At 39.0% G+C, this 25,963-nt stretch overlaps 1 protein-coding gene across 1 annotated transcript in view; it reads left to right on the top strand.

Annotated features, from left to right (window-relative positions):
• The window catches only part of TIMM10B (translocase of inner mitochondrial membrane 10B), a 253,997-nt gene that overhangs the window by 186,708 nt on the left and 41,326 nt on the right, over positions 1 to 25,963 (top strand). Inside the window, exon 3 of the mRNA XM_044072223.1 lies at positions 9,867 to 9,962. Within this exon, the coding sequence (XP_043928158.1) occupies positions 9,867 to 9,962 (96 nt within the window). The remainder of the gene's footprint in view (positions 1 to 9,866; positions 9,963 to 25,963) is intronic.

The following is a 25,963-nucleotide window of genomic DNA, read 5'->3' on the forward strand; positions in this document are numbered from 1 at the left end:
CTGAGCTGTCCGGCAATGAATATTAAAAACATTTTATTTCCCCACAGAAAGCTAAACATAATGATGGAACCAAGAAAAAAGTACATTTGAGTAGCCACACTGACAAAATCGCAATGGACACTATATAAAATCCATATTTTTTTTTTTAATAAGTAGTGGTTTAGTGCTTTTATTTTGTAAGAAATAAAACTTCATCAGAACAAAGTAATACAATCACACACCTCCTTAAAATACATTTGACAACCAATCAAGTACCTAAGCTCATTAACCCAATGTTGTTTAAAAGGTTTAGACTTGAGTCAAATTTCAAGATGTGAATTGTTTGACTAAGGGTATAGTGCATTTAGCCAAATGTTCCCATTGTCCCAGCTTTCACATTGGGAAAACAGAAAGTCTATTCAAAAAGAGAGTATATGAACACACTTAGACATTTCCACAAAATGTGTTAACAATGTTCTTTTTAAACATAGTAAGAAATGTGTGGGTTTTGACAAATTTAGGTTTTGTATTATAGAAAAAAATAATTAGTGCCCTAGAGGTGGCCATTGAGAGACAAGACTGGAATCCAGAGACCTGTTGTGGCAGCTCAGTTGAATGCCACAACTCCCTCAAGCTTGAATGAGACTGTTTCGATTGTACCAGTGTTGAAACTGAGAGCAGCAAAATTGTGATAATGATATAAAAAAAAAAAGTATAAAGACTGGTAAGATTATTTTTAGGGTACAAGGCCACCACTGTCTTCATTTTTATTACTTTTTACTGTTTTTTTATCATTCTTCACAACTTTTGTAGGATCAAAACAGAACTCCTACAGGTTCACATTTTTTATGTTTTAGACATATTTTTTTCTAAATATCCTGTGTATTATTATGTAAATGTGAAAAATCTTTTTTAAATGTACATGTGTGTGCAATAAGTATTTAAATGTCTTGATTAATGACTGGGGTAATGTTGCTTTAAATCATGTAAAGAACCTTGGGTTAATGAGCTTAAGTATTTGATTGGATGGCACATGTATTTTAAGGATGTGTGTGACCGTACTACTGTTGTTCTGATGAAGTTTTGTATCTTACAAAACGAAAGCTTTAAACCACTATTTATTAAAAAATATTTTTGGATTTTATATTGTGTCCATTGCAATTCTGGCAGTGTGGCTGTTCAAATACACTTTTTTTCTTGGTTCTGATACTGTGTTTGCCTGACCTTTCCTACTGGTTAAACATAATGTTTGGCACAGTGGCATAGCAGTTAGAGTTGTCTCCTTATTGCCTCCTTACATCAAGAGGATCCCTGGTTCATTTCTTGGCTGGAGTGCCATTTGTATGGAGTCTGCATATGTCATCTCTTTGTTCGCATGGGTTTCCTCTGGGTGCTCCAGTTTTCTGCCACATTCCAAAGACATGCAGTAGGTGGACTGGACACTATAAACTGGCCATAGGTTTGTGTGTGTGTGTGGGCTTGGGTAGTGTGGAAGAAATACTGTGGCAGGGCTAGTCCCCCAGCGGTGTAAACCTTGGCTGTAGACGATTGTCACTGTTGAATTGACACCCCGACACCATGTGCAAAAATAGGAAAAAGGGGTAATTGATGGATGAAACAGAATAATGGCCATGGCAATCTCGCAAATTAAATAAATCTTATTCCAACACTGAGAAAAATTGACTCAAGTTTAAACAAAAAGAAAAAAAAAAGAGCTGCCTATCTAAAATCATGTTTTAAAAAAAACTGCCCATCTAAAATCAGATTTGAACTGCATAAGTAGAAGGAAAAAAAAAAAAGCAATACAATAATATCTGTAGCACATACTTAAAATAGCACACATTACTTTAAGCATTCCTGCCAGTCAGTTTCCTTGCATTCACTACACCTGATACCACAGCAGAACACTTTACAGATATTTCAGTGATGAGTACAAAAGTTCCCTATATTTGTATACTTCCCTAACCGGAAATATACAGCAGCCACATTCTCTGCGTTACCCATCGAGTACTATAACAGCTGTCTTGCAGTTCAAAGATGTGTTTTCTGTGCTGGCATGCCCTGCAGCGTTCACCTAACCAGTCTGCAGTCAGCAGAATACAGCATGATCACGCACACACACAGTCCATTCCAGGACCAAGGTGAGAAAGTCTACCCTCTCCCCACACAGGGATTTTCATGCTTCTACTTCTGAAGCTAGTTACATAAGTAGTAGCAGTTAAAACAAAAATCAAAAGTATTTTAACACCCCAAGAGAAATAATTAATACAGAAAGAAAATGTTACACCTCTGAATCCAAGGCAAACTCTACTCTCCTAGATGAAGGTATATTCCAAGCCCCACCCCAAGCTGGAAGTGGTAACTGTGCCGAAGCTTACACTAAAGTGCTGTACAATGGCTGTCATAAATACATAAATTCAGCTGCACCAGATAAAATCAAAGCCAGAGCCCCAAGTAAAAACAAGCAGCCATGGTGGACATCCATCATCAACAAACTTTACAATAAACACAAAAAGTTGCTGTCCAAGAAAACTCAGCCTCAACAGACAAATAAGACAAGTTGTCAAATCCTCCAATGGCTCCTTTGAGAGAAACTTAGCAAGTACATTTGAGGATAACCATAAAGCCTTTTACAGCTACGTACGTAACCTAAAGTGTAGGAACCAAGCATGTGCAGAACTAGTGGTCAATGGTATCACACACACTGATACCACAGAGACAGCAAACCTCTTAGCGGATAGGTTTGGTGAAATTTCACTTCCTTATCCCCTCATAATTTACAACAAACCTTCCCACAAACTTCCCCCACCCTACATAGTCTGAAGAGGAGGTTATCAAAGCCCTATCCAAGGCAAAAAACACAGCCTGTATGGGACCAGACGACATCTCAGGCTGTCTTCTAAATAGGTTAAAACATGAACTAGCATCAACACTAAGTACCCTTTTCAATTATAACCTAACCATAGGCTTTGTTCCTGCAGAATGGAGAACAGCTGCAGTTATTTCCCTCCACTAAGGTGACCTAGGAACAGACCCAGGGAATTACAGACCCATAAGCCTGACCAGCCTCATCTGTAAGGCCATGGAACGTATCATTATGGACCTCATAAATAAAGACATAAGTGACCTCCAGACCCTGGATACTACCCAATTCAGCTTCATAAAGGGCAGATCCTGCCTGTTAAATCTGGTGGATTTCTTTGAAAGTGTGACCAAGGCCTTTGATGAGGACAAATCTGTGCTTACAGCGTACCTCGACTTGGCAAAGGCTTTTGACGCAATCCCACATTCAGGCATTACCGATAAACTTAGCAAATTGAATGTGAACTCCTTCATTATAAGATGGGTCGCCAACTGGCTCACAAACTGGACACACATTATCAAAGTGGGTGACACCACATCAACCATCAGACCTGTTACCAGCAGGGTGCCACAGGGGTCAGTGCTGGGCCCCCTACTGATTGGTATATACTTCTCAGAAGTTCAGGTCAAAACTAAAGGGTTCTTGCTGACCAGGTTTGCAGATGACTGCAAACGAGGTGCAATCATTGAATCCCCAAATGATGTCAGTATACTCCAAGAGGGTCTCGCACAGACCATCATCTGGTGTGTTAGTCATAGTCTCAAACTGATGCAAAGAAATGCATCATCATTCCCTTTGGCACAACCAATGTCCCTTCATTCTATCAAATCAGCAACAATACCCTAAGTACCCATGAAGTGGTAAAGGACCTGGGATCACAAGTTGACTGCAACCTTAACTTCGACCACCATGTGTCTGCTGTAGTAAGGAAAGCTTTCTACGTAGCACCCATGATTAGTAAAGGCATCGCCTTGAGAGCAAAAGAAATTGTAACCCCCCCTATACTCGGCACTTATCCAGCCCATAGTTTAGTATAATGGCTCATTCAGCATGTACCGTACTAAGCAGCTGCTGCAAATAGAGAGACCAGAGGTTTCTAACAAAGAAGATCAAGGAGCTCCAGCGTGTGCCTTATGCAGACTGACTAAAGTCCCTGTCACTATACTCCTTATCATGTAGACTTCTTAGGGGAGACTTATGCCTAGCCTACAGAGCAATCCAAGACCCAAACCTAATGATCTTGCTTGCATATCTGTAAATCAAACAGGACTAGGGCTACCCATTCCAGGGACTTAACTATGGCCTGCGACTTAAATAGGACATGCTGGAGGGACAGATTTATCTCCCTGCAACTGCCACATCTTTGGAACAGGCTACTAATTCATGTGAAACAGCGCACCTGTATGACACTGTTCAAGAGGAACCTGGCTGAGTGGATGGGGCACCATAAAATCTTACCAGGGATAGCGTCCACAACCCTCTCGGACGTGGGCAGTCATCACTAAATGCAGCATTGGGTATTGACTAGCATTTCTATGGTATTACATTGGGATGAAATGGCTAGGCTTAAAATGACCTCCGGGTCAATAGCCTATTAATCTCCTTATGATCCTATGAAATAAAAAAACATTTTCAGAAGTAACACCCTTCATCAGTTTCATGACACTAACTGTAATCCTGGATTTGCAAAAATCGCTATAACAAGTAGGTATTTTTACTTAGCAGTCTGAATTCAGATATAGATTACATTTTCCAGAGTGAAGTTTTTTAGATTTCTCTATTAAATGTTGTGATAAGAAAAGGTACAAGTTTTGAAATAAAGGTCTGCAGTTAAATAGACAAAGTCTTCTTGAAAGAAGTGTATGTGTAGCATTGAGAAATGCAGTTAGAGTTATAACAAAACATTCAGCTAACATTTATAAGGATAAGAATTTATTTTTGCAAAAGTGGGATGTTCAGAAAATTGGGAACTATCCCATTGTGTGTACTGAAGTATTAACTTTAACGTACCTACTCTTGATCAGACAGGTTTTGTTTGTACTGCATGTGTAGTGGGAGCCACACTGGTTCATTCATCTGATAATCCTAAAATATTCTATGGAAGTTGATACTTGAAATGTAGTTTTATATGTGAATATTGTGGCCAGAGTTGATCCATCAATTGGAGTAGTAACTATTCATTGTGATTCAGGCAAAACGTATGTTGTACAGCACTTTTGCAGTTACAACACTAAATAGGTTGTGTATACTGCTGGGTGGTATACATCCATGTGTTTTATTAAGATGTACTGTTTGCTATGATGCTGACTCTTTGATTAGCTAATGCCCTGCATTAGTGTGGCCTTTGGTTATCAGTTTCTTCTCTTAGTTAACTATATCACTGCGTTCCTCACTAGTTGATATTAGTGTGTATATGTCTACCTATAGCCTAGGAAAGTCTTGTTAAGTTGTCTGTCATCTATTTGTACAGTATATAATTGTGTTCTTGCTAAGGTTAATGTACATGTATCATACTTGTTATGCACTAGTAGTATTGCAGTTACGTACAGCTTGTTTTATATCTTTTGAGTTGCTTCTGCATTTGACCTGATTTGTGGCTGAAAAGGGTCCACAGCCCAGCCTCATCAACAAAGAAACAAGTAAATAAAAATGTGTTTTAAAAGAAAAAAAAATATTGCACATGTCAAGGAATTCTATCACTGAAATAAAAAAGCTGTTTAGTAGTCCATTGTCTATTGAGTATATGCATTCTTTTAAAATTCATGCTTACCAAGTTGCATGTAAAGCTGTAAGAGGAGGTGACTGTATACTTTAGTAATGGCATTTGAATCTGACTTCTAGATTAAATTACATTTGTACCACTGACCAAGCTTGAATAATAGATTCTGCCTGGTTCCTTATTTAAATTGCAAATTATTTAGATGAATGATTAGCTCGGAGTAGTTTGACTTGCATCATTTCATGTGCTAGTATATAAGCTTACTCTGTTCACTCATGATTTTATTGTGAAATCGATGCAGTGTTGCACTTAAACTATTTTTCATTGAGGAAACGTTCTTGCGTCTCGGATTCATTGTTGCTGCCTTTTTCCAGGAGGTCTTCTAGTAATTTAGTCTGTGTGACGATTAACGGTGTGATAGTAAGGAAGAATGAAGTGATGATGGAGTTAGTCTCGATGCTGAGTAGTATGGTATTAAGCTCAGTGTCATATGGTGCTGGCTGACACTTTCAATGGCAGTGAGTCCCATCAGGTTGATGACATTGGTGTCCCTGTTGTGTGTACCAGTGGTACTGTCATTGCAATTACCAGCTGTCAGGCTCTTGGGGATGGTGGTGATGACAGACATTTTGACATCTGTGTTGATGACAACCTACCTGGTGTACTCAGCCCTGATGTTTTTGCCTTTAAAGCAGTTTCAGATATCCAGTTATGTAGTTGGGCTAGAAAAATTTCCATGGTATCTCTCAAGGCCACAAATTCCACTCCCACTACCAGTGCACTTAAATGCAGAACAGCCTTGCCTGTAAGCCTACAGCTTTCCAGGCAGTTGTTCTCATTAGGTTGGAAGGAACCACAGCTCCCCTGGAGTCTCCCAAAGGAGCATCATCCACCAGGAATACCTCTTCATGCTCTCTTGGCTACCTTCCTACAAGGAGATCTAGAAGAATATGTTATAAATCTAAACATCTATATTCCCATGGGGGTCCACAGTAAAGAATATTGATGATGCAGAACTTGCTGAGTCTCCTGATTTCCCCTCTTCCCCAGTGACCCCAGGTTTGAGGACTGTTTAGAATTAAGATTACAGTTGGAGATGGCTCGCTGATCCCATACTCACCCCACAGAGAAGATAGTTGAAAGCCAGTAGATCCACTCTAATATTCCTGAGTGGCACCCTGTTTGGTGGACATCTTAAAATATGCCATCAAGGCTGTTTTAAAGACCTTAACACTGTGGCCTCTGGTCCTAAGAAGGTCATCTGCATTCCTTGGCCTCTTGGGAAGTGAGCTTTTTGTTATACGCTCCTAGGCTTGACATCCCTAACTTCTGCACTGGATTTTAAAAAGGCCTCAGCTCACCAGGGCCCCACTGTCTGCTATTCATGGAAGAGACGAGGAGAGATTGGAAAAGAAGATATATGCATATGTCACTTTCAGTATGAGGATATTGAACTGCATCACTCATTTGTTGGGTTTTGATCTAGACATAACAGGCAAAAATCTCCAGACTATTGTCAGATGGGCCAGTCAGAGATGGATTTCTCTCCCAGTCTTCAGCTGTCTTGAGTATGTCAAACCTTTTGCTAAACTTTGATGCTACTGAAAGGATGCATAGAAAATTGGATCCAGCATTTCTGTTTACCTTTGTACATACTTTGTCTAACAGACTTCATTGAGAATATCAAGGTGACCTTCCTGTACACCTCCTTTCATCTGTTTATATTTGGTCCACACATCGAACAGCACCTTAAAAATTTGGAGAGTTGAGGACATGAGCATCACAGCTTTGGTTGTCAACTGTTAGCCAGTTCACTGCACCTTATCTAGGATGCACACTCACCACCAGCGATTGGGATATAGAGCACAAGCTTACAACAGGCAACTGATCCAAGGCCCATTTCCAAGGGCAGTGTCCATCAAGGCTATAAGTACAAAGGCAAAATTTGTCATCAAAACCAAGGAGGCCATAATCTGTGCATGGGCTGGCAGCAATAATCCTGAGGCCTTGCTCAACTCTTCTCAAGGTCTGTTTCTTCCTTAAGCACACAAAAGCATTTTACTAAAGTATTTATATCAGTCCATGCTGTCCAGTCATAATTTTGTTTTTTGGGTATACCGTCTCTTCTTAAGTCTCTTCTTAAGTAATTGTCCAGAGGATATGACATTCCATTCCAAGTGCAAACAGTGGCAGTAGCTCTGCACTTGTCTAGTGCCCCAAACCTACAGAAAACTCTACAACACAGAAGGTATGCAACCTCTTATGCAAAAGAAGCATCAACATAGATGGGTTGTCAGACTGATCATCATATGCTCACTATAAAGTATAGAGTATCAGAGCCTTAAAGGCAGTATCAATAGTAACAGGGTAAGTGTATTATAAAACATTTGAGGATTGTTGCTGCGTAAACTGTATTAAAGTATTATAGAGTAGTAAGGTATACTGAGTTAGTTGTTTAAAGGTATATAGTAAGTATGAAATATAAGGGAGTGAATGACATAGGAAAGGTACAGGAAGATAAGAGTATTGGGGAGACAGAATTGGAATGAGTTGAGGGGATAGAGTAGGGTGATATGGCTAAGATTTTTTCTTCTTCTGACTACATGAAGCAGTACAGGAGATTTAACACATTGACTGCTGAAGTGCAAGCTTATTTTTACTGTGCCATAATGGCAGAGACAGCAAAACGGCAGTCGTGGGGTGGGATGATGCACTAGACACCATAGATTACTTTATAAAGTCACATAATGGCACAGACATCATAACACAGATTGGGGAAGACCACTGGACACAAGGGTGATTCTTTTAAGTGCCATACCAGTACCAAAAGCAGCACGGAGCTCGGGGGGGGGGGGGGGTAGCCACATACATCAGCATGGAGATTGTTGTAAATGCACAAGACACAGCTTTGCTTTTTCAGTCCTGTTTTCCAGAATGTTAAAGTATTTTTTTTTTTTTGCTAACATTACGTCATTTAGCAGACTGCTAGCATGCATGAAATTAATGGAGTACCTTTGACTTCCTATTACTACCACAAATGTGATGCAGTATATTTTAGAACTGCTGCCAAAGAGCACGTCCAGAAAAATTTATTAAAGACGTTCTTTAAATGTCAAAGAAATGACAACCATTGATGGGTAAATGGACAGTAATATGTAAATTCATGAGAATGAGAATCGCTGCAGTGGTGCAGCAGTTAGCATTGTCGCCTCACAGCAAGATGTTTCCTGGTTCAATTCTCGGCTGTGGTGCCTTCTGTGCAGAGTCTGCATGAACTCCCTGCATTCGTGTGGGTTTCTTCCCATGTTATAAAGACATGCACCTGGAGCATTTCTCCCTGGACTGTCACTGAAAATTGGCTTTGTTCCACGTCAGACTTTACTGGTAAATAAATAGTTAATAAATAAATTAATTAATTTAATATATTGTCATTGCACAAGTACAACAAAAACTGTGGTGTGAGTAAATGTACTCACTCCTGCTGAACTACATGTTGTACTTTAGAAATTAAATGACTTGATTAAAACCATTTTTGAGGGGTTCCATCCCATTGCCCATGTAGACCCATTTGTACCTCCCAGGGACAGAGCCTTCAGGCCTATTCATTCCTGTATGAGGTTAGAGCTAAGCGCCAAGAGGGGTGCCTTCATTCTGTTGTAGGAAGTAGGACTTTTTCATTTAGTCACCTAACTCCCTCCCCTTGCTAGGGTTAGCACTTCCGCAAATGCTTACTGCAGTGGGAGCATGTGTTCATTAACACATGTTGACTTTTGGTTATGCAGTGGACCAGTAGTGTGAGAAAAGTTGTCTTGGTACTCCCAGTGGATCATCCAGCACATTTCTCTCCAAGGTAGGTGAGCCACCAGTTACTGCTCCTGTCCCACATCCCCTCAGCACCTGACCACTGGCCAAACTTTTGTCAGCTGGTGCAAAACTTTAGGAATTATCCCACTTTACTAATGAAGCTAGCTTGATTAGAATTGTTTTGGCATTGCTATTACCCTTGGCTAGGCCTCAAGTCTGCCCAGTGCCCGAGTCAGTCTTATCAAGGTGGCCTCTTTCAAGTACTCTGTTTTTAATTCATCTGACAGTAAATATTAGGGAAATTAGTGTTAAGATAAGCTTCTTGCTGTTCACTTTATTAGGGAAATTATTGCCAGTATAACGTCTTATACTTTAGTTTATTTACCAGCAGATTCTTCATAAGAAGCAAGTAAATGTTTTGGCAAGAAAAGACAAGTTTAGGCAAATGGAGATCTTTAGTATTACAGTGTGACTAATTGGCTTTCTCTGTTTTTGTCTTAGCTGAGGGATTTCCTACTGGTGTACAACAGGATGACAGAGATTTGCTTTAACAGGTGTGCCAGCAACCTCAATTACCGCAGCCTCACCATGGAGGAGGTAAGCTATTTTAAACTGAAAGGTAAGCTTTTTCTGGCGGGGCGGTGGGGGGCATTACATTGCTAACCCAGTTCTGTTTTTGATTTGTGTCGAGGTACAATAGAGGTTTCTCAAATAACTACAGACATTTAAGATAGTCAGCATTATTTGGACCAGAGGAACAAAATGTTGATTTTTTTATTTGTGTACTGAAATGAAAACCTAATGATGTTTGATATAGTATATACTTTTGTACATAGCGTATAGCTTGCCCTTGAATTCAGTGTTCTAAATCTTGGGATTCAGCAATGTCTGCTAGGCCACATGGTCTTGACAAGGTTGCAGAGATTCATTAAAATGCCTAGCATGAGCTGTGCTGCTAATGCTAGAAAGTCCCTTCTCCTGTGATATGCCCATTTGTGATTCAGAGACATGTTATCCACAAACAAGATACAGCCTCATTTTCAGATAATTTGCATATTTTTTGAATCACAGATTTCTGATCTGTGTATTATGGCAGTAACCTGCTGCTGTTGTAGGCAGTGGCATTCCTCCACCCCATGTCTCTCTCTCTCTCTCTCTCTTTCTCTCTCTCTCTCTCTCTCTCTCTCTCTCTCTCTCACACACACACACACACACACACACACACACACACACACACACACACACACACACACAGTCTCTGAACTTGTCCATGCCCTATCTACCTTCAGGTAGTTCCCACCAGCCCTGTAATAGTTTGAGTCTCATTAAACCACATATCTGTTAGGCCCTGGTGTCTAGTATCACCCCTCGAGCTCCATGCTGCTATTGGTATTGGTATGGCACTTAAAAGAATCACCCTGGTGTCCAGTGGTCTTCCCCAATCCGTGTTATGATGTCTGTGCCATTATGTGACTTTATAAAGTAATCTCTGGTGTCTAGTGCATCCCCCCACCTCCTGATCTCTGTTCTACTTATGGTGCCATAACTGCACTTCAAGTATTCCTTGATGTCTAGTGCATCATCCCACCCCCTGATTGATGTTTTGCTGTCTCTGCCATTATGGTACAGTAAAAATAAGCCCTAGTGTCTAGTGGTTCCCCCCACCACGTTCTTGTTCGGTGGTTGCACAAAGCCTTTTGGCCATGTTCAGTACTGTGACATGGTGGAGATGACCATATAGACGCCTACCTAGAGGCAATTCTGGGGAGAGAGCAGATGGCTAATTAGTATATGCCTGTCTCCCCTGAAATATCTCATTAGTATTCAGCACGGCAGTGGCCAAGCCCTTTATAGTGCTGCACTTACTAGTCTCTACATTCCTGTTTATAGAAAAGATTGTGAATAAGACCTCCCGTGCTACCACTAAATATCAGCTGTAGGCCTATGTTCATGAGTAATAATAACCACTCCTTTGATGATCAACTGCAAATGTAAATACTGAATCAAATTTAAAAATGACTTTGTTACAGAAGCCCATCGTAAATCTAGTGCAAAAAGAATTCCTAATAATGCATTGCTTTGTTAAGGATAAAATTCATTGTGTTACAAACAACATTAAATACACCTGTTAAAATCATATGATATTTCAAATATACACATGGCTAATGCATATTCTTCATTAAATTAATTGGCTTACAGCTAAGTAAAGATGTGAAGGAAAATTATTCATTTAAACTGAGTAGGACAGGAGCAAATTCTTCATATTTGCTTCCAAAAGTAGTGTATTGTGCATGTATCCCCCTTCATCATAAACAAAATTGGAACATATAGCCAGAAATGTAAGGTTATGATCAGAACCATTCATTCATCATGATATGCTCGCATAGTGCATTGTTACTATTACGTTTGCTAATAGAGTAATGCTTGTGGATATTTATTTGGTTTCTGTTCTTCTGACAAAAAAATCCTTTCTTCTTTTTCTTTGTCACATAACTAAATAGTTTTATGAACTGTAGGCACAGTGGCAAACAGATGTGAAAACAAAATCTTTTTTTGTTTGACATCTAAAACTCCATTAACAACTTGCTTGTACCAAGAGTGGTATGTCTAATTAAATGTTTCTAAAGTTCAGTATCGGCCCATGTATTTCTAAGTCCCTTCAAATGGTATTTCCTTTGAACATAAATCCAAATATGCAACAACACAAGTGCAGAAAATGCTCCAAAATACTGTAAGATAGTGATTAAGAAACATCAAAATGTTTATTGTAGTAGCATGGAATGACACATTAGTGCTTTGAACCATAATATTCTGACCTCTCATCAACAGCATTTTCATCCAGTATTAAAATGTCCTAAGTGTTTCTGTAAAGTAATGTACATCTTATGGCTATTGCACCAACATTTTGTAAGGGAAACAAATCTCAAAACTGTGTGTAGAACTGCCAATCTCATTCTGTACAGAGATCAAAATAGCACCCAGTTTAGCAGTTTATGCCTTATTACGGGCTTTTTTCTGAAACTGCATCTGTTCAGCCTGTCTGCTCAAGCGGTTTACAGTTGTGTAAGCATTGTCATAAATATATTATTTTCGCTTTCAAGATGGCTGCATACTGAGTAACAGCTTAATTTCAGCATCTGATGTCTTTTTCATTCTTCCTCAACTAATGGGTTATGGATCAGATCTTCAGATCCAACTCTGCCGCATACTTTAGACTTTAGATCCAACTCTTGAATTTCTCCCTCTATCCATAGTGCCCTAGTTCATCCTCTGTACCTCAGATCTTTTTTGTCGCCATTGTGCTCAGACATAGGCTCCTTCTCTCAAGCATTGATCTTATTTAGTTCATAAGTGAATTTGTCTTCTATGCCTAAATTTTTTCCTTTTCTTGTTCTCTGCCTCCCTCTTAGCTTTTGGTTCCTTCTCAGCATCAGGCTGCTTACTGTTTTAAAATACTGTTTCCTCTCTTACCATTGTTTGTATTGTCTGTCATACCACTAACCACAGGGTAATTTTTTGATTACCATTGTTGATAATTTTTCCTTCTACATCCTTTTTTTTTTCTACCTCCTTATCTTTCCAGTTTTCCCTTTTAGTGCTTCTAGACAAAGTCCTTTTTTATCATATTACTGTTAATACCACAGTGGTGCAGCGGTTAACATTGTTGCCTCATAGCAAGAGGTTCTCTGGCTCGATTCTTGGCTGGAGAGCCTTCTGTGTGGAATCTGCATTTCCTCCCTGCGGTCAAGTGAGTTTTAAAGACAATGCAGGTAGGTGCGTGCGTGTGTGTGTGTGTGTGTGTGTGTGTGTGTGTGTGTGTGTGTGTGTGTGTGTGTGTGTGTGTGCGTGAGTTCCTTCTGTGAATGTTGGGAGCCGGGCTGGCAGTTCGACACCGTAAAAACATTACTGCCAATTAATCTGTAGACTGGAGATCCGCTGCGGTGAACCCTAACCGGGAAAAGCTGAAAGACACTGCTAGACTGTTAATACCTATGATCCTGTCATGGTGGAGCATAGAAAGTGCTCTCTGCCGAAGTCCCCCAGGACTTAAAACTGCCTACAAAAGTCTTGAAGTGTTTAGATCTGACATCCTCTGACCCAAAGGTTCATTTTCCGGATCTGAAATTGTCTGATCATACAGCTTTGCAACTGATCATAATGTCAGCCACTTCCACAGCTTCACTTTTGGATCTAAAACCTGGCACTTCTCACAGTCAGAGAGCATGTTCTTCAGAATTTATTCTGGATCCAATTTCTTCTACCTTGCACTCTGCCTTCATGCTAACTCCCAAAAAGCATTCCAGGCCCCAGTCCACCACATCCTTCAGGTCCTCCAGAAGTTTCTCAGTAGGAAATGTGGATAGAGTGATGCGAAAGTTTCTCAGAGCTCAGCTCCAGATGGGGGTCATTCCAGATCTGTCCCCTATTGGATCCGTGAGTCTTCCAACCACTGCTCACACATTATTGTCTCCTTCTCCCATCTGCCGTTCAGTTTCAGAGGCCCAGGATCCAATAGCTGTGAGAGGTCCGGAGTCAGGTCTGAAGAAAATTACTTTGACTCCAAAAGCATCTCTGACCAGTTCTGCACCTATACTGTCAGATTGGAATAGGTCCCAAAGCCAAAGCATCTGCATTGGGTCCATGGGGTGTGGATGTACTTCGATGTTATCAGATCTATCCTTGCCCCTTGAATCCTTGGCGCTGGATGGCACAGATTCGGTAGGAGTTGTGATACACCTGTACTGGAACTATTTGCTCCAGTGCTGGTGGCCATGGCTTCTGTGGGCCCATCTGCCTTTGAGGTTGTGGAAGGGGCTTTTTCTATCCCTAGAGATCTGGTCGGTCATCCCTCAGATCCACCCCCTATTCCCTCTTCAGTTCCAAGCTCTGAGTAGTTTGTGTATTCCACAGGGACAGCCAGTTCCAATTAGCTTCCACTCGGTTCCTATAGAGGAGCTCCCCTTCTCTTCAGATATCTCCCCTGAACATCCCCCAGAGGAGATCCATCGAAAGAGAAAGCGCAAGAGGAGGCACATAGATTCTCCACTGAAGGGGAAGGGTCCCAGATCACAGATCACCACTAGATGATGTCTCCTTTGAAGCCATATTAGAGACCCTCAGGCAGAAAGGTGGTTTGTTTTCAGATAATTCTTCTCCAGAGGAATCCATATTTTTGGAAGCTTTTGGTTGTGGCCCATCTGTATCTGGGGTTACCCCTCCGGTGGATGAGCTCATTGATTTAGTGTCTCGCCAGGCATGGAAGGAGCCATATACCATGGCGTCTTTACTGAGATGACCTGACAAATCCTTAGATCCCCCTAAGCATAGACTCCACTGGAGCATCCAGTAGATGCTGTGGTGGTGGCAGCAGCAGCCACTAAACAATAGTTAGCATAACAGAGCTCGTCTGTCCATCCACCACGTAGAGATTACAGGACACTGGAGAGATTTGGAAAGCAAGTGTTTCTCAGCCACATTCACCTTGAGGTCTCTTAACTATCTGGCACATTTTATAAGACTACAGAGAGATTTGACCAAAGAATTATCGGGTTATCTCTCTGAGTCCATATCTGCAGAGGATTTCAAAAGATCCTCTTCTCAGCTGGCCACTTTTTTGTCAATTTCCAGTACGTACATGAGGTGATCTGTCATGCAAATTAAGGCACTTCACGGGCTGTCGGCTTAGGTATTGCTGTAAGGAGACATGCCTGGATACGGCTATGCAACTTTTGCAGAGCCTTTCAAGATGTCTTTCATCAATGCTCCCTTTGGTACATCTTTATTTGTTCCATCTATAAAAGAAACTCTTACCTTCATTGATCTGTGGGAATCAAGTTTTCTACCCCTCAATAAACCTTTTCTAGGAATCAGAGAGGCAGTAAGAAAATGTGGTTCTGCAGATCTTTCCAAGATCCACACAGGGACAATTCCTCCAGAGGCAGAGGAGGCAGTTCCAGTGGTAGACACTGCACTAGAGACAGAGGAGGCCCACAAAATCAGAGTTTCTGTGATTCCTTCCCGGACAGATCTTTTCAGTGTTCCTGAAGTGCTCCCCAACTACCCACCTCAGAATGCAGTTGGGAGACTATTGTCCTAGCACCCAGATGCCTGGGCATCTATAACAGAAAATTTCTGGGTGCTAAAATAATATCCGGAGGCTATTCTATACCATTTTACGAACCCCCAATCTACAAAAGAAAGAATCTTCCCGACATTCAACCCAGTCAGAGGAAGGCAGAAGCACAAGAAATTCAAAAGTTGCTAGACAAGAGAGTCATCCAAGAGGGCCTACCACACCAAACAGGATTTGGAACTTACTCTTCTTTTTATTGCCCAAAAAGACAGGGAACCCGAGACCAATTTTGGATCTAAGCAAACTGAATCATGACGTGAAGAAGTCAAAGTTTTGAATGGTCACTGTACAGTCTATTGTGCCATTTCTTTGCAAGGATGACTGGATGTGCTCTGTAGATCTTAAGATGCATGCTATCACATTAAAATAGACAGGTGCTCCCGAAGACACTTGTGCTTTTGGCTGGAAGCCAGCCGTTGCCAGTTTAAAGGCCTGCCGTTTGGACTCACCACAGTCCCCAGGGTGTTCACTAAATGTATGGCAGTGATAGCAGCTCACGTAAGACTCGGAGGATTCTGAGTGTTTCCATATCTGGACGACTGGCTCCTAACACCCCACTGCATGCATCATCTTCAAAAATCCAGGGACTGTTTGCTCCAGATTTATCATTCACTGGGAGTAACAATTACATAAAATCAAACCTAACACTAGTGCAGAGCCTGGAGTTTAATTGGTGCACATCTGAACATGACAACGCAAACTGCATCCTTACCAGTTCATTGCATAGACACACTCAGATCTCAGGTTCATCAGATTCTTCCCATCTGTCTCCTCCAGCCAGGTTCATTCTTCAAGCGCTGGGGTTAATGGCAGCAGCAGTAGTCCTACTTCCTTTAGCACATTGCTATATGCATGTTCTCCAATGGACTCTAGCTGAATGGTCTATTCTTTGGCAGCCCACATCTTTTCCAGTCAAGTTTACACCAATTTGCAAACCCCACATCCATTGATGGATCCAGTCGGATGACATTTACCTAGGCCAACCCTTTATTCTATTGTCCCCAATAGCCAGGGTGACTACAGATGCCTCCCAATTGGGGTGGGGGCATTGACTACAGATGCCTCCCAATTGGGGTGGGGGGCATTACTTGGGAAGGATGATGCAAGGCACATGATACCCTCCAAGAGACCAATTTGCATATCAGTGTCCTGGAGATTAGAGCAGCCCTATTAGCATTGCAGGCATTTTAAGATGCTCTTCCTATAGGGCTATTGTGATTCAGACTGTTGTGTGGTACATCAGCAAACAAGGGGGAACCTGATCTTACCTTTTCTGCAGAGAGGCCGTGAGAGTGTGCAATGGGTAATCTCCACAGACCTCTTTCTAGTTGCAGTGCACATTCCAGGGAAAACCAGTGTATTAGCAGACAAGTTAAGCAGATCTATTTTGATGCTTCATGAATGGTCTCTCAAACAGTCAGTGGTGGAAGAGATTTTGGCCATCTGGTCTCCTTTTATGTATATCCTTCTCATCTTTGATTCCCAAATTCCTACAGAAAGCAACCCGTTTGACAAGCTCAGTCATCCTCATGACCCTTACTGGCCTTGGCAGATGTGGTTCCCCTTACTTTGGTCTCATCTTTGTTATCCTCCCTGGATATTGGACCCAACTTCAGAACTCCTGTCATACCCCTCAGGAATGAGTCATCCCAGTGGCCTAGCCCCCCAACTGACACACGGTATCTTCACTTCCGGTAATTGTCAGAAAACCCAGGCTTTCTTCACCAGTACATACCATTATACTGTCTTTGCCAAAAGACTCCACCAAAAAGGTTTAGAAGAGCAGATGGGAAAGATTTTTCCCTTTGGACATTGAAAAATGATGTTTACCATTTTTCTCCCCCAGTTTCCGCTGTTCTTCAATTTCTGGAAGTTTTTTTTAAAGAAGGAGCTAGCTTTTTATGATTAAACTGCAGTTGGCAGTCATTTTAGAATTTCATATAGGAGACGGAAATTATTCCTTGGCTTCTTCCAGTTTATGTAAAGCTTTCCTAAAAGGCATTTTTCTCCTTAGACCACCAATAAAGGATCCTTCGTCTCCCTGGGATCTGACTGTAGTACTGCAAGTAAACCTCCGAAAAAGACAGCCAGCTCTTAGTGTGAGAGGAAAAAGACTTTAATAAAGTCAAATCACAGTCCACAGACCAGTTTCGCCCCAAAAGCCTTTATCAATGTATAACCACAAGTGTAGTTAAGAATCGCATATCTATGAGTACTTTGTGCAAAACACCATCAAAAACCAACCAATCAGCATTCAATTCATAAATGATCATTCAAGCCAGGTGGAAATAATCCACTCAGTCTCACAAGCCAAGCTTTCTCTTTTTTGTTTAAAATATTATGCCATTCAGCCTTGCAATTTCTATTACCATGTATTTTATCAGTAATAATAAATTGGAATTTAGCAGTGGCATGTTTAATAGAGTGCCTATATAAAGCATTTGTAGAATGTTTGTTTGTTTCTAATGTTACTTAGGTGTTCTGATATGTGTAGCCTCATAGGTCTAGGGGTTTGGCCTGTGTAAAATGCTGAACATGTACACACAGCAAGATAGACCATCCAGTCGATGCTACAGTTGGTAAATGTATTGATCTTAAAAATACGGGGTGTAGCCTTACTAGTGAATACCTTTGTTTGGCAAATGTGTTTACAAAATGAGCAGTGGCTGCAAGGAAAGCAACCAACCAATTTGGTGCCATCCAGTGTACCCTGAATCATGCTAGAAAATGTTGAATTATGATTATAATGACTGAAGTAACCACTCAAGGCTTTGCCTCTTCTTAAAGAAAATTAACATCTAGTACTCCAAAAGGCGTTAAGCCGGTCATCGGCTAATAAAATATCCCAGTGCTGTTGCACCAAATCCATGAATTCCTACCATAACTGGTTGTTAATCTAATGTTTTGGTCTGAGTTACTTTTGTAAGTATGGTAAGTTAGCAAATCACTTCTTGGCAGTTTTTTAACCTTATTACTGGTTCTAAGAAGTAATTCTGATGAAATCCCCGGTCAGAGGATGAAAGCGCTCAATCTGGTCGTTTTCCTGTTTTACTATTAAAGTGGATTTTATTGCAGGATTCTTTGGTTGCTGCTATTTCGTGTTTGATTACACACAAAAAAAAAAAAAAAAAAAAAAAAACTTTTTGAGATTTCCTGACTGCTGACTGTGTGTGTTTTGTACTAGTGGTTTTGGTCTATACTGGTTGCTCCATTTTGTACATTTATTTAACGGGTTCTAAGAAGATGTACTGGAGAATAACCATGTTCACTGAAACGAGTTATTAAATCTTTATCTTGGTACAAAAAAAAGTCTTCATTGGTGGAGAAGATACGATGAATCCTCATAAATTGAGATTTTGGGATATTTTTAATAATGTATTTTGGATGACAGCTGGAGGCATGCAATAATATATTGGAGTGAAAAGGTTTCCGATACATAGAGGTGGCCAATATGCCATCCATCTGCCTTTGTATGGTAACATTAAGAAAAGCAATGCACTCCATATGAAAATTAACTGTAAATTGAATGCCCCACTTACTTTCATTTACGTACTGAACTATTTCCTGTAAATATATGGCATTTGATTTCCAAACCATCCAGCAGTCATCCAAAAGTCATCTCCAAATATCCATTTCATCCAGAAATAGATTACGATTACCACCATAAATGATCATTTGTTCAAGATATCCCATAAACAGGTCAGTGTATATGGGTGCAAATGAAGCACCCATAGCTGTACCTTTAAGCTGTAAATAACAATTGCCATTAAAATAAAAAACATTTTTAATGAGGACGTGTTCTACCAAACACAAAAGGAAGGTGTTAAACCCCGGTCTATCCAATGGAATTTCACCCAACCAGTATTCTAAAGCTGAAAGACTAGCCGAATGAGGAATGCTGGTATACAAAGATGTAATAACAAGAGTGCACATCAGCCACCCTGGGTCCAATTGTGTATCAGATACAATATTCAGGAACTCAGTTGTATCCTGTATACGAGTCCTGGCAACTTTCAATAAAGGTTTCAAATATGTAGTCAAAATAATGGAAAGTGGTCCTGTAAGGGAGCCATTTTCAGAAACAATTGGTCTCCCCGGTGGTTGACTAGCATTTTTATGAATTTTAGGAAGTAAGTATAGATACTGTGGCAATGGATCCTTAACTCTCAGATGAAATGAAGTCTTTTCACAAATTATTCCCTCACTAACTGCCAACTGTAAAAATTCATCAGTCTCCACCTTAAACCTGGATGTTAGATCAATGGACATAGCTGTGTAGAACCTACCATCCTGCAACTATCTGTCAGCTTCAGCTACATACATAGACCAGTCCATGACCACTATAGTACCACCCTTGTCAACTTGAATAATTACTATATTTTTATTCTTCCGCAGCCTTTCTAATGCTTGTACTTCTGATGTTAAATTTTTAGGAAAACATTTTCTATTTGTATTGGAACCAAAGTGTAATTCTTTCAGAATACGTTTTTGAAAAATATCCACATGTTTATTCATTGGTGACATGAAGGTGGATTTGTGAAATTTAAAATCAGGTACAGAAGAAACTATGTATCACTATTACCATTGTTTTCAAAATATAGTTTGAGGTTAAGTAATCTGCAAAATGAACTCAACTCATCAACAAAAGTATCTTCAGACACAAAATAACCAGGGATGAAATTCAGACCTTTGTTCAATACCCAATAATCCACATCTGACAGTACAAAAGGTGAAATATTAACCACATTATTTGGAGTTACTTGGGTTTCAGAAGATGCAACAGTGGTTCTAGGGTTACATCTTGACTTGTGTTTCCTACCCCTCCCTCCTCCTCCTACTACCAAAGCGACCATATTAATACTCTGTTCCAAGCCCCCGTGTTGAAAAGAACAAGTTTTCCTATGCGCTGGTAACGTTTGTTATGTTTGTTTTTGTGTCTGTATAGGAAAACGAATCTTCCCCTGAAGTATCACTCCTGAATTTCTTAAGGATGGATTCCTTTTTCTTTTTTGTCCCGAGTGCAAAGAATCTGTTTTAGCAAACAAGACGCTTTTTACATGCTCAAGTGGTCTCCCTTCGTTATAATCCCTAACATCTCTGTTAAATTTAAGGAGTTTCCTATCTTTCAAATCTTTTTCAAATTCTAACCAATCAGCACTCATTTTTTGAAAACAACTTTTGTATATCTGTTGACTTTCGAACTGGGTTGCCTCTTCACAGGTGTCAGTTACTTCAGAAATACACACATCTATTTTGCGTTCATAAAATGCATGTAGTGTCCTTACAAATTGCATAGAAGTATTTTGTTGTATTTCTGACCAAGCTGATAACATACTATTTGGTTGGCCCACCAATGGTTTAGTGCACAATCTTAAGCCCCTGGGGGAATACCCTTTTCTAAATATGCCTTAAATAACTTAAGATGCCAGACACAGGATCTAAGAGTTTTCATGCTGTTAAATAGCTTGTCAAAAGTAGATGTACTTTAACTATCTAACTTAGATTCACTATTGTTAGTCTTATCACAATGAGCTTCAAGCCCAAATACCTGAATATTCTCCTTATCAGCTGAAAGTTCCTGTAGAATGTTCGTGAGATCCATATTATAAATGTTAGAATGATAATTTGAATATAGAAATGATGTTAATATTGATGTAGCCAAACTAAAGTAAATAACATTGAATATGGAGAACTTAACAACCAGGCACTAATAACTGGTTCTGTCTATAAACCACAGACACTTAAAATGTTTACAACCATTAATATAAACAAAACTTATGTTTTTAAATCAAAAAACTACAAACCTTCACTTTTTTATAAAAACATGAAACCATGATGCAAAACTGTTTCACGTTTATCTACTTATATATACATATTCCCATATAGAAGTGGTTGCAGTATCTTAATATATGGTTGAAAACTGTGTATAGTAACCAAATCAATAATAATTCATTGCTATAACAATTCTTAATCAACACATTACTCACTATAACAAATGTTAATATTGCTATATTGTCCCAGAATCTGTTAATAAGAAAGCAGGGTCCAAAAGATATAAATTTACCAAAGGTCGACATTCATTTCATGCAAAAATGCATTACAATTAAGCCCAAAATCCAAAAAGATATATTTGCTTTATATGTCCATTGGTATAAAGGAGCAGGATCCAAAAAGTGCAAATTCACCAAAGATCAACGCTCACGTCATATAAACATATGTTTTAGTTAAGCCCAGAAACAATAAACGTATATTTACGCTAAATATCAATTGGTATTGCACCAAATATGCAAATCAACATCAAAACTTAATCCAACACCCCCTTTGAAACAAATAGGGCTATCTATAAAACAATTATATGGCCCCAAAATGAGCCAAATATAATACAAAGTTCTTGCGACTGAGCAATGCAGTCATATAATGTGTTACTTCACAAGTAGCAACAAAACCTGTAGAAAACTCCTCGTAGTTGCCTCAAATACTGCAGACCCATTTACAGCAATGTGCATGTATCCAAACACAAAAAATGGTTGTGCCAAACTGATAGGTCAATTACTTACTGGAGAATACAAAATACGGCTTCACACCACAATATAAACCTCCATCTCCTGGCTCGAGACATCTTCCTGCAAATTAAACATTAAACAATGCCCAAATCCAAACATACATAGCTGGAGATTTTCCCGACTGGAAAATAAGTCCAGTTGGAATAAAAAAGAAAGCTTGAAACACAGCTGCAGGTTGGAAATTATCTCCTGACTAGAGAGACAAACACAGATACCTCTCACCCAAGCAAAGCAGACAGCAGTACCTCCGCACATATGCCAAGTGCAGCGGCTCCAAATTCAAACAGTAAACCTCCAAAAAAGACACCCAGCACTTAGTGGGAAAGGAAAAAGATTTTAATAAATTCAAACCACAGTCCAAAAGCCTTTATCAATGTAGAACAACAACTGTAGTTAAGAATCACATATATATGAGTAATTAGCAAAACAACATCATAAACCGACCAATCAACATTTAATTCATAAATGATCATTCAAGCAGGTGGAAATAATCCACCCAGTCTCACAATCCAAGCTTTCTCTTTTTTGTTTAAAATATTATGCCATCCAGCTTTGCAATTTCTATTGCCATGTATTTTATCAATAATAATACATTGGAATTTAGCAGTGGCATGTTTAATAGTGTGCCTATATAAAGTATTATTATTATTATTATTATTATTATTATTGATAAAATACATATACATGGCAACAGAAATTGCAAGGCTGGATGGCATAATATTTTAAACAAAAAAGAGAGAGCTTGGATTGTGAGACTGGGTGGTCAAAATTTTAGTCAAAATTCTTTTCCTTTTATTACAAAGCTTGATGATGTTATGATTCCTTCATGTGTTTTGTTTCTGGGGTTTGCTTTGCTCCTGTGAGGTACAGCTGCATATGTGCAGCTGTCTACATGCTGGTATAGTGTGGTGGTGGTGTACATTTCTGCATATTCTGTGGAATTAAGTGGGTGTGGTGGGGATTTGAAGCTTGCCAATATATCACTTTAGGAGTAGGTAGTTTGTCTTAAAGAAATTTCTAAAGATACCTTGGGTGGAAGGGATCTCTGGTTTCAGCTTTATTTTGAAGGAGACTGCTATATGGTTGAACCTAACAAGTGATGAAGATACGCAAGAAATGGTCCATGTTGCTTCCATGTTAGAAAGGACAAGATCCAAGATGGTAAAATAGGAAGGCAGGCAAACAAACTGATAAAACAAGCAAAAAGCTGCTGTACATACGGAAACACAACAGGCTGAGATGAAATGATAAAACAGCTAATCTTAAAGGTACCTTGCCCAATATAAAACTGACCTACACTGCTTATTTAAAAACAATATTATAAGTATATACGTGTTTATAAACATAAATACCAATATAAATACATTAAAACGCAAATGTTATTAAATTAGTACATATTCATTTTTCAAAGCACTTTAATTTCGATAAGCATGCAATAGAAGTCTGGTCATTTAGACCTGGCCAATTTGTGGCATTAAGTCTCAGTTGCCACTGTAGTTCTAACTTCTCTAATTTTAATGACCATGGACCCCCTCTTGTAGAAATATCGATGTAATCAGTAATGAACATTTAAAATTTATGATCTGGATATTCCACTATATGCTTAGCTACAACATTCATACATTTTTTTTGATTTAATATCATTAGTATGTTCATATATTTTATTACATCATTTTCTTTCAGTTTTTCCTATGTAGAAGCTGCTATAGAAGCATACATAGCATTTTGTACAATAAACAACTTTGCTTGTGTTGGAATCTTTTTTATTTTTTATTGAGAACCATTAGAAGAAAAACTAGTGTCTACTAAAATATATCTACAATATGGGCAGTTAGCAGTGTTGACATACCAGAATTACTAGATTGTTGAACAATCTTTCAAATATATTTTTCAGGTTAAATCTCCTTCTGAACACCACATGTGGCACTGGACCAACATATTCGCAAACGGATACTCCAATTTTTATTTAAAATCTTTTTTACAGAATAGGTTTCAGTGAGAAATGTAATAAATGAGTTTTTATAATTTGGTTCACTAATGGTGTCAGCTCTGGATGTATGATCAGTGGATAAGATGGTTTGAATCTAAGTTGTTCTTCCCAAAATTGGTCTGAAGTGTTTGCGCTCATGTTTATTTAATACCTGAATCATCACTTCATTGATGAATGATCCTGGGTACCTATGTTTCAAAAACAAATCCTTTAAAAAGTAATATTCATCCCAGAAAATATCAGTGATCATTTGAGCTGCACAAACATACTGGCCCTTAACTACTGTTCTTTTTTGTGTGCATGGTTGGGCACTAGTAAAGTGGAGGAAGCTGTTGGAATACGTTTCCTTACAATGAATTATAGAAATAAAAAACATTTGTTTAAAGTTTCTTTGAAAGGCCAGACATCTAGATATGCTATACTAGCAGCCTGAACATGATGAGAAATTGAAAGAAAAATTGATAGTACCATTAATATAATCAAGGAAAAGGGGAATGTTATTACTGTCCCCTTTATACAAGATAAAAATGTCATCCAGGAATCTCATGTAAAACTTGCATGAATCTCATGTAAAACTTGCATGAACTGAAGAAGTTTGAGTTAAATAAAAAAGTTTTCTCCCACTGAATCATAACCACATTGGCAAATAATCCTCTGCTTGCTGACCCCATTACCACACCTTTCTGTTGTACATATAATTGTTTTTCAAATAAAATAAAATTATTTTTAGAACTAGTTCTATAAGGTTCTCATATGTATTAACATCATCTTGGGAATACGCTTTTTCGTGATTGGAAATCAGGAAACCATTCCAGGCCAAGAAGATGTGGAATAATGGAATACAAGTCTTTTACATCGATTGTTATAAATGTAAATGAGTCATCATAGGGAATATTATTTATTTCATTCAAAAATTGCCATGAGTCTGAACATATATGTGGTTCCAACATCACCAGGTGTTTGATCCTAACACCCAAACACTTAGCTATAGGATATGTGATGGATCCTCTGGCATCAATATATGGTTGAAGGGGGGGGGGGGGGCTGATCCAAATTTGTATGGAGTTTAGGAGCCCCAAAGATTGTTGGTGTTATGGGCTGATCTATGTGCAAGTCATATTCATCAATAGAAATTTGCTTATCGATGAATAAATCGTTAAGATTAAAAGTTATATTGTAATATGCTCTATTAAGTTCAATAGAGACCTTAGCATAGGTATCCTCCTGTAATAAAGCATTCATTTTGTGTGAGTAGTCAAGGGAATCCATAACAGTCAGCCCCACTCTCCTTGTCCGGCTTCATGATTCTAATGTTGCCATTCTTTTGCAAACTATTTACAGTATCTCTTTCAGACTTAGATAAGTTATTATGGTATAAATTCTGCAAATGCTTCAATTTCTCATCTTTTATTGAGTTGCAAATATAAAGTTCACATATCTTTTCAAAGTATTGGATAATTGGGTGATGTGGTGGGTTAAATGTACTTGATATCTGTAAAGGGTTACGTGCCGATTCACAGTTCTGAAATAGTAAACTAAAGTTCAGTTTCCTAGTAAAAAATTTTAAGTCCATTAAAACAGATGGCATATCGGTATGAATCTGTGGTATGAATGTTAAAACTTTGGCAAACACATTGCAATCCTGTTTAGAGATAACACAAGTAGAATAGTTGTATATTTTAAAATCACCTCTTGTATTACAGGTGATAGAGTATGTTCATGGTTGGATATTATTATCATTATGGACAGGATCGATACCCAAAGTTGTATCTAATGTTTCCTTCTGTTCGAGACACTCCCACCTCTCATCCCTCCTCTGTTCAATGTTTTGCCCCTTGATGGGGCTTGCCATTGATTGTGCTGGGGCTGTTGACATTCCCTCAATCTCTCTGATCTCTTCAATGGAGGGAAG

This window comes from Protopterus annectens, chromosome 5.part0 (genome assembly GCF_019279795.1).
Source record: "Protopterus annectens isolate FY-2018-M chromosome 5.part0, PAN1.0, whole genome shotgun sequence".
NCBI classification, from domain to species: domain Eukaryota; kingdom Metazoa; phylum Chordata; order Ceratodontiformes; family Protopteridae; genus Protopterus; species Protopterus annectens.